Raw genomic sequence first — 19,486 nt, 5'->3', positions numbered from 1 at the left:
TAGAAGCCAATTAAAGACTGTGCAAAAAAAAAAAAGTGAGCATCAATTGTACATTTTTTATTTAATGATTTTTACATATAAAGTAATTACCGTAATTATGTCAAGTACTGGTCATTTGTTTAAATACAAGCTATAGTTTGTGTTTTAGAAAAGGGTAAGAAAATAAAATAAATGCACAATTTATAAGTAAGGGGTGAGCAATGCTGAGTATAGAACTAGCAGAGTTAAGCTTAGGAAGAAAAATAAGTTCATTACAGAAGCAAATAGTATAAAAAAAATAATTGAGAATTTAATAATCAACTTTACTAGACAGTTACAAACTGCTTGAGCAGTCTCTTGTAAGACCTATATTTATATATCACTATGTAGTAATTAGGCTAAAGACATTTTATAAAGTAACTTGAAAAGGTGAATAAATAAATGCATAATTTAAATACATCCCTAAAATTAAAGCTTTAAAAACTTAGGTAGTGGTAACATTTATATGGCCTTGTGAATCACATTGCATAAACATTTCTGAAGTCAATTTGTGAGAAACTGATGGAAGGTTCATAACAAACATGTCAAAATATGTGGTTATGGTGCAAAATTAATAACTTTTGTTGATGTTGGAGTTCCAGTTCTTTCTAAGCTTAGGTAAGCAACATAACTAAATTATTGTGGCATAGAGGTAGCTGACTAATGTTCTTAGCAACCACCAAAGCAACCACCAAAGTAACAAAAAAATTTATTGATCACCTTTTTCCAGTTAAATATTTCAAAAAAGTCACTTCCCTATAATTTAAAACTCAAGTTGTTTGGATGAGTGATGATAGTAGTTCTGATAGATATTACCAGTAATATGAGCATCTAAAATTGTATTAAATAGTTAGGACATTTTTTCAATGCTGTAAATTTATCAGTTTAGTTCATCACAGCATTAAGCTATTATTTTCTTGTAAATTTCTGGTCATGTTATTTGTTACATAAAAAATAAAATTAAACAATCCTAAAGCTCATAATGCCACACATAATAGTAAGATTTTTTATCATGAACATAGCTGTAAACTATGTATAATTACAGAAAAAATATATAAATTTGACATCAATTTTGCATTACCTTTTTCCATAAATACAAAACAAGTACATGTCAAATATTACAGATGCATAACTATTTCATTAACAAATTCTAAATAATAAAAATATAATGTAGATAGTAATTACAATGTAAGAAAATAGAATCCATAACATTTGTATCTAACCCCTTATCTACTGAAATAAGTCAACAGAACAGCTTGTTTTAATAATTATGCTCAAGAAACAACAGGTCACTAAGTGATTATAAGACATGTCCAGATAACAGTTGGGAAAATTATAATCTACTATATACAGCAAAAAATATTTATACTGATCATAAAATAAACATAAAAGGAATAATTTCCTTTAATAAAATACCGTGAAATCAAATTTACTTGGACATACTAAAGAAATGTTGAGCTGTTATTAAAATTGTATGAATTTTAGGCAACAATGTGTTTAGAATTAAATTTAAAAATGAATACTAATTTAATTAATAAATAAATGGTTAACCCACCCATAATTTAATAGTGTTAGATTTACTTGTATTGGCTTTATAAATAAAAGATTTATAGAATTTAGGAGGATAAAATAGTAAAAATAAGTAGTTTAATTTGGCTTTGAAAACATTTTAACAACATTAGTGCAACAAATTCCACAAAAAACTGTGGTTAAATAAATGTGGTTATTTTCCAACAGAGCCCCCCCCCCCCCCCATTAGCTGCTGAACAGTAAGTACTGTATCTCTTGATTAAGGAGAAACCCACTAAGTAACTTCAAAAAGACTCAGTTTTATAAAACATTTTATTCTTGGGTTAATTTTAATTTAATCCCTGCAGTTTGATATTGAGACTGATATTACACACAGTAACGGAAAAAATTAAAAAGAGGAAAAAATACTAGTATATTCATCATTACAGAAGCAAGATGAAAAATTCTAAATACTAAACTGCATTCTTACATAAGTAAAAGTTAAATTTACTTTATAAAATCATAATCAAGTCAGCAATAACCATTAGTTCTACAATTTTTTCCTTACACAGTAAATTACTTAATAGTAATAACATAAAAATTCAACTGTACATAAGAAATTAGTGAGCTAAATATAATAAACATGATCAATAAGGACTCTAAAGTGACATCACACAACCTGAAAAAGTGGGGTGAAGTGGCTATCACTTCTGCACTAATTATGGGACTAGAGGGTTTAGGAAATTTGTGTATTTAAAAGCAAAGAAAAAACAAAACATGATAACTTTAGTTTATCTTGTTTGGATTGGAGGGGGGTGTGATTGAATTTTGAATATCTCAAGGGAAAAACTTGGCTTTTGTAACCATTGGAGTGAAGAAGATTTAGAATAAAAATATTAGCTGGATTGTGTGATGTCATTTATGGTGACCCCTAAATATCCATGCACCACTTTAAATATTTGGTCTCTAGGCATTCATCACAAAAGTTTTATACTGCTGCACTGTCATCCAATTACAGACCTGGTGTTGCTGTGCTGTTGTTGAGCAGAGGAAGGGAGTGGACAATATAGTAGTCATGAAAGTAGGCCAAAATGGCCACTGGCTGGCCAAGGATGAGAGACAACCACATGGTGATGTTGCCCCACTTGCCTCGCACAAACTTAGATGTCAAGTATGCTGTAGGAACCTGGGGTAGGATCATTTTATGGTATAGTAAATATCTAGCGTGGGACGAGTGGTCTAGCGGTAGAGAGCTGGACTGCTAACCCGTAAGTCTCAAGTTCGAATCCGGGTTCAAGTCAGTATATAGACCACCATATATGAGTCCACCCAACTCTGATGGGTACCTAACTCACGTTAGGGAAAGTAAAGACGGCTGAGCATAGTGCTGACCACACTATCTCTTCATATGCTGAGGTCACAAAAACAAGTGAACTCTACTTCACTTGCCCCATAGGCCTTCAGGTTTGAAAGGGAAACTTTACTTTACTAAAATATCTAGCAGCAACACATATAACTTTACTGCTTAATAAATATTTCTAAATGTTAATATATTTCAAATAATAAAAATTTTAAACCTATAAAATCAGATTAAAATTAAGCTGGGATTATTGCTTTGAAATATAACATAGGTAATATTTAGTTGCTTTAAAAGTGATAATCTAAATTCATTTGCTGATTTAAACAAGATTTATCAACGTGAAGTGTAATTGGATAATCTAAGCACAGTTAAAATAAAATAAAAAGAATCAGACCTGCATCAACATTCCCATGAAAGCCCAGGTTTTAAACATCCTAAGGGGTACACTGATTAGATACTGTGGTAGGGAAAAATTTAAACAGGTTAATATGGAATAGAATATTTAAATAAATTAATTGCACACAATTTAATTTACAAGAAAATATTATTGTACTAAGCAAAACTCCCCACAAGCTTAAACAGTTACCCTACCAATACTTTATTTTAAATAAAAGCAACACCTCACCTCATGAAAAAAAGCTGACAGTAAAAAAACAAAGCATGAGGCAGTAAACCTAGAACATCCAGTGCTCAGCAAGGGCTTGTACACATGTCTGAGGATTAAACCATGACGGATTTGACACTAGCATTTAATTTAATTAAAGGTAACCGTAACCTTTAATCCAAAGTTAACTATTGAGCAAAAGACATTTTTAAACAAATCTAATGAAGAATTTGAAGAAACTAGCAGGCTGTACCTAGTAGCAAATCTGTGAACAGGGATGTTCCAGTGCTGCCAGAACTCAGACACAGTTTCAGCATTCCTGGAGATTAAAAAGTTCTCAATAACAAAAAACATAAATGTACAAGAAAGTGTGTTGCAGATATGAATTCCAAGATTTATTTTTTTAATATAGGGGTTGGGGTCAATCATAAAAAAAAAAATCACACACCTAGCAGGAAAGAGCTCAAAAAATGTAAAATGTTTTTCAAATAAAAATGACTGAAAACATGATAATTTATACTAGAATTATGGCTATTGTTTTGATTGGTGGAACTTTATATTGTCATGGAAGGTGGGGTAAAGTCTATAACATCATTTATGGATCATCCCATAAAACATTATTTTGCTAACAACAAAATTTTAGATTATGCATTTAATTTAATTTAATATCTAGAGATATCACTACCTAAAACTTCTAATAACACAAAAGGTTATATCCAAGATAATGTCAAGCAATGACAGATGAATAATGTGATTTAAGAGTGAGTACCTACCACCAGTCCTTGTAGAAAACTCTGTCTCCAAACCTTAACAGTTCAGCTACAACATTTAAAGTGGAGTGAAAGAACCAGTAGAAAAATACTAGCCAGATCAAATGGTTTGGTATCTGGTAAAACAAAAATTTAAGTCACTGAAAAAATGCATATTTTTGAAAAGTAAGTATGAAACAAGATCAAAAAAGCATGAAATTAAAAAAAAAACCATTAGGCCTAATATTTGCCAGAATTTTTCTTTGACAAAATAACAATTGTAAAAATAGATTTATGATGGCAGAACGACAAAAACAAGAAAGAAGAATTAGGAGGTCCGCCAAACATAATGTCACATTACGCTATTTATAAAATATATGATTGCTCAAGATGTTCCGCAATATTAAATAACAAAAATGGCCTACTGATAGTTTTAACAGGCGCTCCAGCATTTTGAAAGCTTCCATCTCAGCTAAAGGTTGTCTAGCATTGTTCACAGCAGGGACAATCCACTGTCAAAGATAAATTACCTTCAATCAACCATCTTTCCTATGTTATTTGCTACATCAAACTTTTCGTAACATAAGTTTCACAAAAAAATTGTTACAAAGCCACAGTGTGGGATTACCTGCTGCATAAGAGCAACCATCAGCCAACACAGAAATACCTGGAATATAACAGTAAGTCTATGATACACTTGTTTTGGTAGAGTTATATGGCTTGCTTAGAAATTTTAAAATTATATGTAGTATTTTGCAATATATATATAAATGCATTTTTAGGACTAACCATTTCAATAATGCGCTTGGCTAGGAATCGCTTCCTAATGCGGGCAGATCTTGGAAAATTCAGCTCATAACACAAAGTTGGAGCAAACATAAAATAAGCCAAATCTGGACAAAAACAAAAGGCCAAAATAAAAATTCTGTTTAATATTAAAACTGAGATAATACAAGTTATTGTGCATGAAAGTAGAATAATTTCAGAAAATATAAATGTATAGAATGTGCATCTCTAGCTATCATCAAAGTACCTTTAACATTGAGATTTCCGGGGTATGACTGTGTAACTTCAGTTGCTGTGTTGTTAGACTTCTGAGAGACTACAGTTTGAAAATAAATATTGTACTCACTTATTTCAGTGAAATAAACATTAGATAGAAAAACAAAAAGCTCACATCAAACTAAATCAATGGTTGTCAGGTAGAAAATCTATATATATAATTCTCTTCTGGGAGCCTTTAGAAAACAAGCTGCAAGCGCGCCTTGCAATCCCCTCTCTTCCTCTCTACCGCAACCCCCCCTCCCCCCCCACCCCTACATGGACTGGTGAGCTGTTGTTCACTCTAAATGTTTACATTTTACAATCATAGAGCAGGGTTTGGTGACGGCTATTAGGGGCAGATAATTTAGTTTGAAACGATATTAAAATTAGAGGAGGTAACTAAGAGGAGGCTGCTGCTTTCACGGGGGGGGGGGGGGGGGAGGGAGGGGTTTTTAATGTTTTAAAGCACATATTTTCAGTGGCAGCATTGGTACTGTCGAATTCACAAATTATGAATTACTGAAAAGTAGAAAAAAACAACAACTAAATAGCGGCGTATGATACACCGCGGGTCGGCTCGTATGTACAATTTTCCCACAGCTACTATCTCATTTCCATTTATCTCAGTTTATGTTACCTAAACTTTTGGGTTTAGCTTATCATGTTGGTTTCGGTTAAGACCAGGATAGTTTATGGGACAAGTTGGCTAAGGGTGACATAACCTTGCTAACCACACAGATGAACCCATTTTCCTCAAAGGTGAAACCAGTATTTAATCACCAATTTATTGATTTTTAGTTCATTTCAATTCATGTTTTGATTTTTCAAAATGATTTGATGTTTTTAATATTTTACTAATAAATATTCTATACTCTAATGTGATTCATACTTAGAGAATGAAGAAAAAAAAAAACAACTTTAGGATAACTCTTACCATCCAAATTCCCTGAGGATGATCTCCTCTTGAATTTATTGACATTGAGATATTCCCTGCACCAGAAGTTGACATGGCCATATGAGATAAGCTTGAGGAAACAGATGGTCACATTACCCAATGTGAAGATGGAGAAAGCTGAAAGAAAAATCATCATTACAAATTATTGTAAAAGAACAAGTCATGTAGAGAATTATAAAACATGAACTAACTAGCAAACAGGGGAGGAAAATAAAAACTTGTATTTAAATGCATACTGACTTCTCAGGGAACACAAAAATATATTGTAGAGATAGTTTTAAAAAAACCAATCATTTATTTACATTTTAAGACATTTAAAAATATGTTTTTACTGTAATATGCTACAGAATGTATCAAAGTGGAGGAAATGATTTACCAATGACTGGATGTAGGTAGTAAATAATAGCAGCAGGAAACAGTAGGAGAACAGAAAGGTTTATCACATAGATGATTGTCCCAGTTCTGTTGCTGATCTTTCCCTGGGGGAGGTGAAACTAATTTTATCATAAAACAGAAACAATAGAAAATAAGGGACGTCTTTTTTTGTAGCCTACCACATGAGAAAGGAATGTGTCATCTTTCAATACCCACAACAGGAAATGTGGCAATCAAATTAAAAAAAAAAAAAAAAAAAAAAAACATCAGCTTCTTCTATCTTGAGGGAGGGACAGACAGAAAGAGCGGAGAGTGGAGCTGATTTTGTGACCTATGTCCGAATGGGACTCAACAATTTGAGAACCACTGCCTTATCTCCCTGTATCAATGCGACTTGAAAATCTTACATCAGTGAATACAGAAAACAAACTTAAGATAAGTTATCGTGCACAGTCGAAAAAAAAAACCCGCGTGATTAATTTTTTGTTCAATATTTCCTTCAAGCCTGGACCACGGATCTAGGCCTAACCCCAAGACCGTTCGGCTTACTTGTCTCGCGAAGATAAAGTAAAGCATGGGCGGAGTTAGAATAAAGTAGGTAGCTAATAACGGAAGAGATAACTTTGTAGATGGGTACAACAAACTTCTAATTAAAAAAAAGTGGCGAGAAAGCGAGGAGGGAAGGGAAAGGAGTAGCCCATCCATGACACTTCGCACATAAGGGCCTTTGGTTAAAATATGTAACATACTGTACATTTGTATTTCTCAAAAAATGAAAATGATTTTGTTTTCGTTTTATTTTATTTTTGTTTTTGGGAAAGGCCTATTGTCACAAAATTACTGACCCTCTTCCTACTAAGAGTGTGACGTCATTTATGCACGCCCCCCCTCCCCCTCCTGGTTGTTGTATTAATATTGTATAGGGGCGGCCTTTATGTTTCCTCACCTGCCCTAAATCAAACTGTGGACAGGTTGGTTACGCCACTGAGTTCACTGCTGTCTAGCAGAAGGCAGGAGTTCACCAGACAGGCCCGCCAGTTGCGTGAACTTTGTGATAACAGCGCTGCGCTAGGTGTTTTGTCAACACTGGCCCATGCGGGCTGCCATACGATTTCCCAAAGTTCCTCACGTTCCCACCGCTCCAGTGATCACGTGGACAACCAACTGCAATTCAATAGGTCCTGTCGGTTCTATTTATACACCTTTTTGACCCGAGCGCGGGGTTAATGCCCTGTTCAGCCAAACAGAAAAATGTAAACATTGGGAAGAAGCTTCGGTACTTTTCCCCTCTGAGCGAGCAAGACGCCGAAGAAGCGAAGAGAAGGGGGAAAAATAATTAACACCCCAACATTTCATACTTGTGTTAATGACCCTATGCTAAATAGTAATGAAACAGTCTGGGCTTGCAAAGTAATCAAACTTTTCTGATTAGTCTTGCTTCAGTAGCGTCACAAAGCGGTGTGTGTGAAAGGGGGGGGGGTTGTTATGTTCACCGTTTCCAGTTAGGTAAATAGCTTATTGAACTCACGCATATCATTCGACATAGGGTGAACCCATATATTATAACTTATAATATAAGATGGGGGTGACACCATACTGACTATATTTTTACTATATGGTTGTTGCCACCCGCCCTAGAGACCCCACTGTTAACCTAATCGTTATCTCCCCCTCCCACAAGTTGCCAACTACGACGCCACAATTAGAATACGCCTACTACTCATTCAGTCAAACAATCTTATGTCCCAGCTAAAATTTGATTCCTACAGCAGATGACTAGAGGTAACAAGTATATACAAGTTTATCCAACAACAGATAGGGAATATTTAGTGATGTCGCAATAACAAATCAACGAGAATGCAAATTGAGCATAAATGTAAAACATTACAAACTCAAACTTTTTTCAAAGCAAAGAAATTACCACAATTACACCATGTAAACTAGACGGTTGCTAGCACAGACCTGCTCCTTATCCCCTTGTCAAGCCCAACCCTCTCCCCATGTTCCTTATCCTCTTGTCAAGCCCAGCCCCCCACCCCCCATGCTTCTCATCCCCTTGTCAAGCCCAACCCCCTATGTTTCTGATCCTCTTATCAACATGATCCCAGTGTGAGTACTGACTTAGCGATTAGTGAACGCGCCCCTCAGTGCGTCACATCTGGGCCAACCACTTCATGTCGTCATCATCTGACGAGAGATGTGAGGTCAGTCAATAATGTGTCAAGTCGCTAGGTCGGTAATCTTTCTTCAGTGTCGAGCTTTTTGTAGTGCACCAGTAATGCCGACCGTTAGTCTTGAATCAAGAACATTCCCAATAAGTCAGCATGCTTACATCCATAGAGTCATCACGTGAACACCTCTCACAAAGTCATCACGTGAACACCTCTCACAAAGTCATCACGTGAACACCTCCCACAAAGTTAGCACGTGAACACCTCCCACAAAGTCATCACGTGAACACCTCTCACAGTCATCACGTAAACACCTCCAACAAAGTCATCACGTAAACACCTCCAACAAAGTCATTACCTCCCACAAAGTAAGTAAGTGAACACCTCCCACAAAGTCATCACGTAAACACCTCCCACAAAGTTATCACCTCCCACAAAGTCAACACGTAAACACCTCCCACAAAGTCATCACCTCCCACAAAGTTAGCGCGTCAACTTCCACAAAGTCAACACGTAAACACCTCCCACAAAGTCATCACCTCCCACAAAGTCATCACGTAAACACCTCCCACAAAGTCATCACCTCCCACAAAGTCATCGCGTAAACACCTCCCACAAAGTCATCACCTCCCACAAAGTCATCACGTAAACACCTCCCACAAAGTCATCACGTAAACACCTCCCACAAAGTCATCACGTAAACACCTCCCACAAAGTTATCACCTCCCACAAAGTCAACACGTAAACACCTCCCACAAAGTCATCACCTCCCACAAAGTTAGCGCGTCAACTTCCACAAAGTCAACACGTAAACACCTCCCACAAAGTCATCACCTCCCACAAAGTCATCACGTAAACACCTCCCACAAAGTCATCACCTCCCACAAAGTCATCGCGTAAACACCTCCCACAAAGTCATCACCTCCCACAAAGTCATCACGTAAACACCTCCCACAAAGTCATCACGTAAACACCTCCCACAAAGTCATCACGTGAACACCTCCCACAAAGTCAGCATGTCCATCCGTATAAATGATATATCAAGTATAGCCTACACTTTAACCAGGGTCGCCCCCCCCCCCCCCCTTCACGCGGAGTAAAATGTTAATGTAAGCACACCTCCCATAAAAATCAACCGATATGTTATGTAGTTGATATATTATTTTCCCGTTAGTTTACCTGTAAAGTTACCTAGGTGGGGGAAAAAAAGACTCTAGAAAACAGAAGTCTAGTCTTTCAACTGACATCATCTGTTCAACAGGAAAATTACTAATCAGCTTTCTCGAAGTGGGCCAAGTACGAAAGCACGGTGACCTCGCCCGTTAAAGTGCTCTCTGTTCTACAATTATAGTGGCGGGGCGGGCATGTCAAGCCGTTTTAACAGTTATATTTTTTCCCTACATCACATTAAAACGAACACAAAAAAATTCCACCCATACAAACATTACTGAACCCAAACATTGAAACAACAATCATTTTATACGTACTACTACGGCTACAACAGTATTTTAATCTGTTATCAAAAGTTTAAAAATCAATTAGACATATATCTAGACAATATTTATATTTGTTCACTTTTAGGATGCAACTTTATTCGTATCAAGAGATGTCACATGTTCGTATATAGATACATGTCACATATTTACCCATAAACGAAGAGAAACCATGTTTTTTTCCCCCAGCACTAGCTGAGTCCAATCCAATCAATTCATCGAGGCCTTGACCCCAATACAGGGTCAATGGAGATATTGATTTTACTTTTTACCCGCCTTTTTACATACCACTGTCCCATAATGGAAATAATAAAACGGTGTTAAACTGGGACCAGAAAACAATACCCACGCACTTGCCAATACAAGAACACCAGCTCAAAACATACATTAACACACTGGATTTAAAAGCTATGGGCCTATCCTATAGTTACTATTTAACATACTTTACATACCCCCCCCCCCCCCCTATAATACTCTACATGAATCACCCATGCCGGACAGAAACAAAATACAGCCGAGGTTGCATGTTTAAGACAAAAAAAAATATGGAGCATGTGATTAAACGGTAGATGCGGTAAGCGAAACATATTCACTGCACGAAGACGTCATTAGTTCAAGGTTTTGATAAGCCAAGGACTGCATGATAGCTTTAGGTAAATTCTAAAAATAACCACACAAAAATCCAACCTTGACCCAAAAGTTCCGGAGTAAACAATGTAATGTACCACGTGAACACAAAGTACATTATACATAAGCTGCACTCTAGGAAAGAACGTTTTTGTTAAACAAAAAACATTGGTTCCAATGAAATGCCCCAAAATTAAGAAAAATAAAAATCCAAATAGATCGAGAGTCTAGAACTCATTACTTTAAGAAGAGATACTTCAAAAAACAACAACCCAATCATACTTGCTGAGTAGCAAATTTCACTATCATTTTGAGGGAATCTCAACCTGGTAGTAATACTCGCAAAGACATGACTTTCAATCATTGTTTGACTTTGGCATTACAAACTAATTATTTCTAGAAAATTCTACCTTATATTATTAAATAAACAGTTTACTTGATCAGTTTAACAATAAAGCTTAAAAGTTGTATCATCTTATACTCAGAACTGAGTGGGTTCAGAACTTAAGAGTCATGTCATTATGAATATAATTTAAAAAAGCCATTCACAGGTCGTACCTATGTATACATATCTTCAGAAAATAAATGTAAGGGGAACTGATATTGTAAAGGGAAGTGAGGTGGTGTCATTCTTTCATATGTGCATCTTTGTGGGGTAAAGGAGGTTTACCAAAATAATAAACTTAAATAAAATGAAATTTATTAATACAGTGCAGACCTACAATGCAAAATTTATTTACAGTTACTAGACCTTATGACTCATGAAGATTTACAGGGATTTACATGTAAGTAAAATTCCTTAACACAAGACTTCTAATTTTACACTTAAAATCAGACTTTGACCATCACAGTAATACCTTTAGGTAAACTAACAGTGCCAATGAATTGTATTAACAATATCTGACATTTAATTAACACACACACACAACATTAAATTTAAAATGTAGCTACTCTTTAACTGGTTTATAATAGATATTTTAACAAGACTGAAATTGAGTTATACTGTTATACAGTGGTTATAAATAAAACCATAACTGAATGGTGGAACAAAATGTATAAGGAACTTACAAGTGAGAGAAGTTTTTCTGTGTACAGGGCTATTGCAGGGAATATGGTGATAGCTGTGAACACAACGTAAAATAATCAACATAATGGAAAGAATTTAAAGAACATGTTTAAAAACATTTTATTTAATACACAGATCTTTAGCTATTAAATTAGTGCATTTAACCTACTATAACATAATATTCAGTACATAATTTTGCATTATTGTTATAAATGTTCATAAGTTTAGAACCAAATTAGACTCTTCAAAATTTGACATTAAAAAAGCAAGGTCAAGTAACTAATCCTGTGATAGTAGAGTATAACAGATATGAAGATGGCTGCTTACATAAAGTCAAGGCCAAATTAGGCCAATTGTAAGGTTCACTTAAAAACCAGTCTGTAAATGATAAATTGATGAGAATGCCATATCTGAAATGTAACAAAACATCTGAAATAATCTAAGAAACATTTTGATCCACATCTGGTATTAAGAAGGTGGAAAAAGTAAGGTTAATGATAACTTATAAATAAATACTTGCTCAGAAGTAATTTATTATAAAATGTAAAAATAAAAGAATTGAGCAGTTTAATGAAACATTAAGTCTAATTTTGTTTATATCATTAATAAATTAACACTCAGCTAATTCTCTTAACAGCTTGTGGATTGAAAAATGAAAGAACATAAGGGTACTTAAGTCACACATGTATAGTAAGCTTTCAAATATTTAAAAAAAATGTTTTTGTTAATGAGTTAGCCATAAAATGATGTTACATTCTACCTTTTGAAAAGCTACCTATATTATTTTTTTAAAAAATAAACAATATTCAGAATTATACCAAGGATGTGGTGCAGTTTTGTTGTGCTGTTTTAGGGTAAAACTAACTTTTTGTGATGACATAATGATAAAGAGGGAAGGGAAACACAATTCTGTGATTTGAAAATTAGTAAAACAAAGCATTGGAACATAATGTAAATAAAAATAACAACTGAGGTTTTTCAAACTAAATTTTTCAGACTTAACCACATTTGATCTGTGCTAAGAAAAACCTGAGTAAACATATCAGTTTTAATTTTCATTACATTATGTTTAGTTCTGCTTTATCTGGTGAATCCATATTTATTTTCATTTAATTATTTTATTTTTAATCTAGGTAATCAAGGACAAAGTAAAAGCAATATAAAAATAGTAAATTTTACAAATGAAGATTAAGTTTTTCTATTACTTGATGATGTTTTCCAGAAAAAGTCTAGCATTACCCAAAACCTGAAGAAAAATAACATTGCAATCATTAAAAGATCCATTAATTAAATCTAATACAATGGAGAAAAGAGGCTTTCCAGTTAAATATAAAATACAGAAACAATAAACACATTTAACTCATTATTAAGGTAATATTTAATCCAAAACTAACCTTCACCACTTTATTTCATTCATACTATTCTTAAACTTAATTATAGCTATTTCCCTGCTTCTTGATAATAGGACAGTACAGGATAGTTATGAGGATAAAGCTACATTGTACAATAAAGTAAAGACTATGTAGACAAATAAAAACAAAGTTAAACCCTTACCAGTAGTATGAGACAAAGATTGAGGACACCATAATAATTAGTGAATCCACTGCTGGTACTAAACAAGGAATCTGCATGGCTGTGAACTCTGAGAAAGAAAATGAACAAGCCAAAAATGAATAAGGCAAAGAACAGCAAAGTGGTGGCCACAAGTAAGATAAAAATAGATGACAGAGGGTAAAAATGAGTAAAATATACCTACTAGGTATAATTCAGAAAATTTCTATACAATATTATAAAAACAGCTGATATCCAAAGTTGTTACCCACATCAGCCCAAATATATAGAAGAATATAGTTTAATTAATTTTACTATAGTAACAACCAGTAAAATAACCAAACTTTTAGAAATATTATTTACTGGATTATTATGGACAATTATTATTGAGTCAAAAGTCAAAAGATCTGATTCATACTGCAATTAGTGTGTGTGTCTAGCCTAATTCTACAGAAAAAATAAATAAAATACATGTATAAAAAGGAGGAACTAAATGAGTTAGAGCCAGAACAATAAACTTACAATTCCTTATTGGCCTTTGGTTTGGGATGCACCATAAACTCTGGTTCTGTAAGCCAAGATGGCAATGCAACATTTCTTGACAACAAATTCTTCCCTATTTTATAAAGCCCTGTACCATCTTTTTGTGGCCCTTTTCTAATTTTAGTAGCCTTATTATAATTGTTATCACTTGGTGGATGCTCCTTGATATCATCAGCTTCAACCTTATGATGGTTAGTCATTTTCTCACAGGAGAGATGACCATTTGTGCCATTGTGTGAAAGTCGTGGTCGCAAGGAGCCCAGTGTTTTACACTGATGCTGGGCTAATAATAAGGAAGACTGCTGTGTACTGCATGCTACACACAAATGATTATCAGAAAGAGAACTTAAATTATCACATTCAGAACTTGCTGACAGCAGCAGAGTTTTGCCTTCTTCAACAGTATGACCATTTGTGTCTGAAGTTTCTGTGTTTCCATTAAAAAGGAGATCTTTTGTCAGCCCAGGTATGTTTTTATTCTTATTAGAGCTAATAGCTTTTGAAGTTAAGCTTTTCTTCAATTGGACTTTGGTTTTCTTATCCAGAGCCATTGAACAATTTTGCACCAATATTAGTATTAATAAAGATCTATATTAAAAGTTAAACACAAAATTTGAATCCGACCTAAACAATTTTTCAGATTGTCTATTCATAAAATAAACCACAAAATTATAACACTATACCACAATTAATCTTGGTAGGTGAAAAATAAATACTTTAAAATTTTTAACATAGTTTGAGTATGCCTAGTAAATATATAGAATATAATATATAGATATGAGATATATAGATTAGATTTAAGATTTACAACTAAATTTAATTATACTGCATTTAGACTGCATACAACTGACAATTGACCGCACTGATACAGTTCTGAGTGTTATTGTAACTATTTTTAGTATAGGTGCCTATTCACTTTAATATTTATTTAGTTAGGCCTTCTTAGTTAATAGTTAATCATAGCCTAGCTACACTCTAGAATGCTAGATTAGATCTAGTCTATGGACTCACTATAGACTTGAGCATAGTATTACTAAATATTAAATAAGTAGGCCTATAGTATATTTAATATTAGGCCTAGAGCCGGCGTTTGGGGGTGGCGAGCGGGGCGAATGCCCCAGGCCCCGCGCTTCAGCACCTTCACTGTTATCTGAATTAGTTTGTAAACTTAAATAATTGATGCTGAATTAACTTGGGAAAAACTAAATGGTCGAATGCCAACGTTGTTGATTGTTATAAATGAGGCCCCGGTTGATGTTAGTGAGTTATCACCCACCTAAACTGGGACAGGCCGTAAATTATAGTGTCACACACCTCCCAGTGTGAAGGGTACGGTCGCCTTGCATTTGACCTGAGGTGACTGTAGATGGGTAGACTCGAATTAGCCCCCGACCTGACCAGGGAGGAAAATTTGGAAAACACGTAATGAGATACCCTATTGTATGCGGCCTGATGAAGACGTTTTGTAGTGAACAGACAGGATGCCTGTAGTAGACAATTAGTGAACGCTAGTCCTGACTTTCTTGTTGTAATTGTCGTATATGTAGGCTTACTTGTCTTGGTATAACAAAATTAACATTCAATGGCGGGCATAGGGGGTGGGAGGGCATAGGGGCATCAACATCAGTAGGGGGGGGGGGGGGGGGCGGGAATCCAACAGAGTGATTTTTTATTTATTTTTTTGGAAGAGAATAAAAGTGTTGTTATGTTGTGTCATCTTAAAGATTCATCTGTTACCAAACAGAATTTTTAATTTATCGAATTCATTCAAATTGTTATATACAATCGTTTCCAATGGTGCTGACATAATATAGTCATCGAATTGTCCGCGTTGCACAACTTTTATGGAGGAATGGGCATTATTGAAGGGCAGTGATATGGTAGTCATTAATAAACGCACATTTTTTTAATTGCAGGATATCCTTTACAATAGTTAAGACCATAATGATTTTGGTTTAAAAATATTGTATGGATTCTAAACAAATTTTGAAGTCATAACTGTTTTGATACCTCGGGCAGAGTTCACTTTATTGTAAATTTGTCCTGAGTTCTCACACGTCTAAAGTACCGGCATTCACGACAGCCCGAACATGCCGTCTGGAAACTCATAAATAAGGTGTAGCTGACTGGAACGTCGTTTTCTCCCTAATTATAGTAACGAACCCTTTCTTGTGAGACCGCGATCATGGCCTGTAATGTAATACGTGGACGCTCTATAAACACAAACCTTCTCCGGTCAGAGATCCAGTAACGTAGTACTCGAATTTGGAGATTTTTTTCTTAGGGTTTGGCAACTCAAGGCATAGCTTTAACTGCCACCCACCCCAAAGCTCCACCCTACATTTGAGAATTATTTCTTTTGGATATCCATAAACATAGAGTGGGTTTTCACGATTCGTAACCAGTGTTAATTCACGATTCGAGCTAAGCCCAAAAGCTATCATTTTTCTTTTGTTTTAACTTTAATTACTTTTGTTTTGTTGATATTGTAATTTGTCTAAAATTGTGCACTTACTAAGTTACTAACAGTACAGTCTCTTTTTTTAAATTCACCTAAAACGCTTGACTTTTATATTAACTATTGGTCATTAACAAACATTTTAAACAACTTTGTCCTAATTTTTTTGGCATGTCATTGAATTTCCTTGAGTGTTTGGTATGGATTTCATAACTGTCAAAAGTGATTTAATATCTTCGCAAAAAAAAAAATTAAGAGCATTTGCTAAAACGTGAGAGAGGTAAACATCTGTTATTAAAGTGAGAAGTTTTACATTAGCTTATAGACTCCAAAATATTTAGCTTTTATGTGTGCATGTATAATATATATATATATATATCTTTATATAGGCTATTTATATAATGGAAAAAAGCAGGCCTCGCGCGGATGGTTGGCACTAGGCCACGCTTATTCCTAACGACGGCTCTGATTAGGCCTAAAGTATATAAGGGCCTATAACTATACTATAGTGCTATAGGCTATATAATTTATACTATATAGGCCTATATAATTTTATATTATTTAGGCGTATTAACCTTATTAATCATATTACTATTAGGCCTAATATTAATATTAATACAGATCTAGAAGTCTGTAGTATAGTATAGTACATAGGCCTACATAGGCTATCACTAGCTAGTACTAGTAGTATCACTATCATATCTTATTTTATTATTTTAATTTTAAAATTTAAATATTTAGGCCTAATATTATAATACTTTATAGTAATATTAGTCTAATACTATTATTTAGTGAATTAGTCTAACACTAACTAAGAAGTAAGTAATACTAATACTATTAATTACTAAGTACTAGATTCTAAGTAGGCACTATTATTTACAAGATCTAGTCTATACTATAGTAATATACTCTATAGTATACTATAGTAATATTAGTTTTTAGTTATTTAGGCCCTAGTAGTTATTACTTGACTCATTACAGTTACAGGCGGACGTTCTGTTCGGATTCAAAGGCCGTCATAGTGTCATAGGTATTATTACTATAAATATATAAATATAATAGGCCTAAATAATGGTAATCTATCATTTTGGGTACGTAAAATTGCCTGCGGCTAGTAATGTGAAAAACAGGTGACTCCTTACATTTTAATAATTATTTCACATTTTGAGGAGGATTTATGGTTTTTAAAATACAAAAATGTTTCATTGTTTCGTTTATGTACCTGTTTTTAAACAATTGAATTAAAACTTTTCCGTAATAAATGAAGACTAGCGATGTTTCCAACAGATGCAACCATGCTCATTAACTATAGCAGCCATCTTCATCATGTTTAAGTTTTATTTTTATAACTAGATCTATAAGCTTATAGCGTGAGATTCAGGGGGAAGCCACTCTATTTTACAAATGGCTGCTGTATATATAGCAAATCTTGCTCTCAGACACTGCTGTTTAAATTAAAGTTAATTTCTGGCCTATATCGATATATTTAATATTTAAAATTAGAATTTGAAATAAAAATATTTATTATGGTTATTTGATTTATGCAGGTGTTCATTATTTCATAAAATGGTATGAATAACATGTAGAGTAGAATTTAATAAATAATAAAATAACTAGATCTAGTTTTATTATCAACCAGTTGCTTTTTGTTATTTTCCGGTGAGTAAATATAAATAGCCTAAGCTGACGCGATTACCATAGTGGGAATTAAAAGCTCGTGTACACAAGTCCACGACATCATGTTATGCCGGTCGAGGGGCAAGAACGCGATTTTGGGCTTTCATTTTCCATTCTACAGTAATTTTCAAATTCTCTCTTTGCTCGTCAACCAAGTAAGCTAGACATTTACAAATATTTAAATGTCAATGTGGTGTCAAATGTTCTCTTAAGTAAGGGGTAAGGAAGTTAATGGTGTATTTGAAATAACAGAATATTTTATTTTAAAAAATCCATAATTCAACCTAAAATTCATTTAGTATTTAGCCATTGATTTAGGTTTATTATTATTATTCATTTATCTAAAATATTTGACACAAACATATGACAATATACTTCAATATACTTCTATTAAAGCCTTGACAATGAGGTAACGTTTTCGTACATTAATAGCCGCGGGCGATTTTAGTAATTTTACGTACCCAAATGTTGGGCCAAAACGATAGATTTTATTTAGAATCTAGGTTTATTATTCATTTATCTATAATATTTGACACAAACATATGACAATATAGATCTACTTCTATTAAAGCCTTGACAATGAGGTAACGTTTTCGTACATTAATACTTAATAGTAATTTAATAGCCGCGGGCGATTTTACGTACCCAAACCGATAGATTACCTCCTAAATAGTAAATAATAAATAATAAAATTAAAATAGCCTAAAAACACACCATACAAACAATACAATTAACTTGTGAATGAGCTAACTCTTATTCAACAAAACTTTTAGAAAATTATTTTATCTAAATTCTAGTATTAGAATATCCGTATCAGCCATTTGAACGCCGGTTATCCGACACAGCTTCAGTGTTTGAAGACACTGGTCCAACTTAACCCGACTGGGCTGTATAAACAAAAACATTTCTATTTTTAGTAACGCCTTGATCTGCATAATTTGCATATACAGTCAAGGTCAAATATTGACAAAGGGAAATAAGAATGAAATTCTTTGAGGCCAAAAACAAAATATCGTAGTAATTAAACCACTCAGAGTCATACTATTTTCTACCATACACAGGTCTGGTGATTTTAGACTGTAAATCGACATTGCAAATGAAAATGTTAAATGAAAACGATCTAACTTACGGTTTACAGTCACTTAAAAATCGCTCCTTTCGTTCAGTCTGCTGGGAGTCTTCTACTTTATTCGTGCTTTGAGAGCGACGTAGGCGAGTTTTCGTCGCCATTTCATAATATAGGAGGGGGGCAAATTCCAGTTATCTAACGAGCTCTTCGATGTTAA

At 34.0% G+C, this 19,486-nt stretch overlaps 1 protein-coding gene across 3 annotated transcripts; it reads right to left on the bottom strand.

Annotated features, from left to right (window-relative positions):
- Positions 1-49: 49 nt before the first annotated feature.
- On the bottom strand, positions 50-19,462 carry LOC131949826 (diacylglycerol O-acyltransferase 1). 3 transcript variants are annotated; one of them, XM_059311821.1, is made up of 17 exons: positions 18,915-18,969; positions 14,045-14,653; positions 13,526-13,613; positions 13,177-13,217; positions 12,299-12,381; positions 11,974-12,026; positions 6,616-6,718; positions 6,219-6,356; positions 5,274-5,342; positions 5,030-5,133; positions 4,869-4,907; positions 4,666-4,752; positions 4,265-4,377; positions 3,745-3,810; positions 3,513-3,600; positions 3,282-3,344; positions 50-2,713 (listed from the first exon to the last, which is right to left on the bottom strand). In XM_059311821.1, the coding sequence occupies exons 2-17, from the start codon at positions 14,614-14,616 to the stop codon at positions 2,540-2,542; spliced, it is 1,881 nt and encodes a 626-aa protein (XP_059167804.1). In that variant the 5' UTR covers positions 14,617-14,653; positions 18,915-18,969; the 3' UTR covers positions 50-2,539. The 3 variants fall into 3 exon arrangements, with proteins under 3 accessions (XP_059167804.1, XP_059167803.1, XP_059167805.1); XM_059311820.1 differs by lacking the exon at positions 18,915-18,969 and having other exon boundaries at positions 14,045-14,701; XM_059311822.1 differs by lacking the exons at positions 14,045-14,653; positions 18,915-18,969 and adding an exon at positions 19,330-19,462 and having other exon boundaries at positions 1,375-2,713.
- Between the last annotated feature and the right edge of the window lie 24 nt (positions 19,463-19,486).

Source organism: Physella acuta, unplaced genomic scaffold (assembly GCF_028476545.2).
Source record: "Physella acuta isolate Inbredline_101_S28 unplaced genomic scaffold, ASM2847654v3 ptg000716l, whole genome shotgun sequence".
Taxonomy (NCBI): Eukaryota; Metazoa; Mollusca; class Gastropoda; family Physidae; genus Physella; species Physella acuta.
Note: the sequence above shows the minus strand (reverse complement) of the source record. Positions and strands in the feature narration are given on the sequence as shown.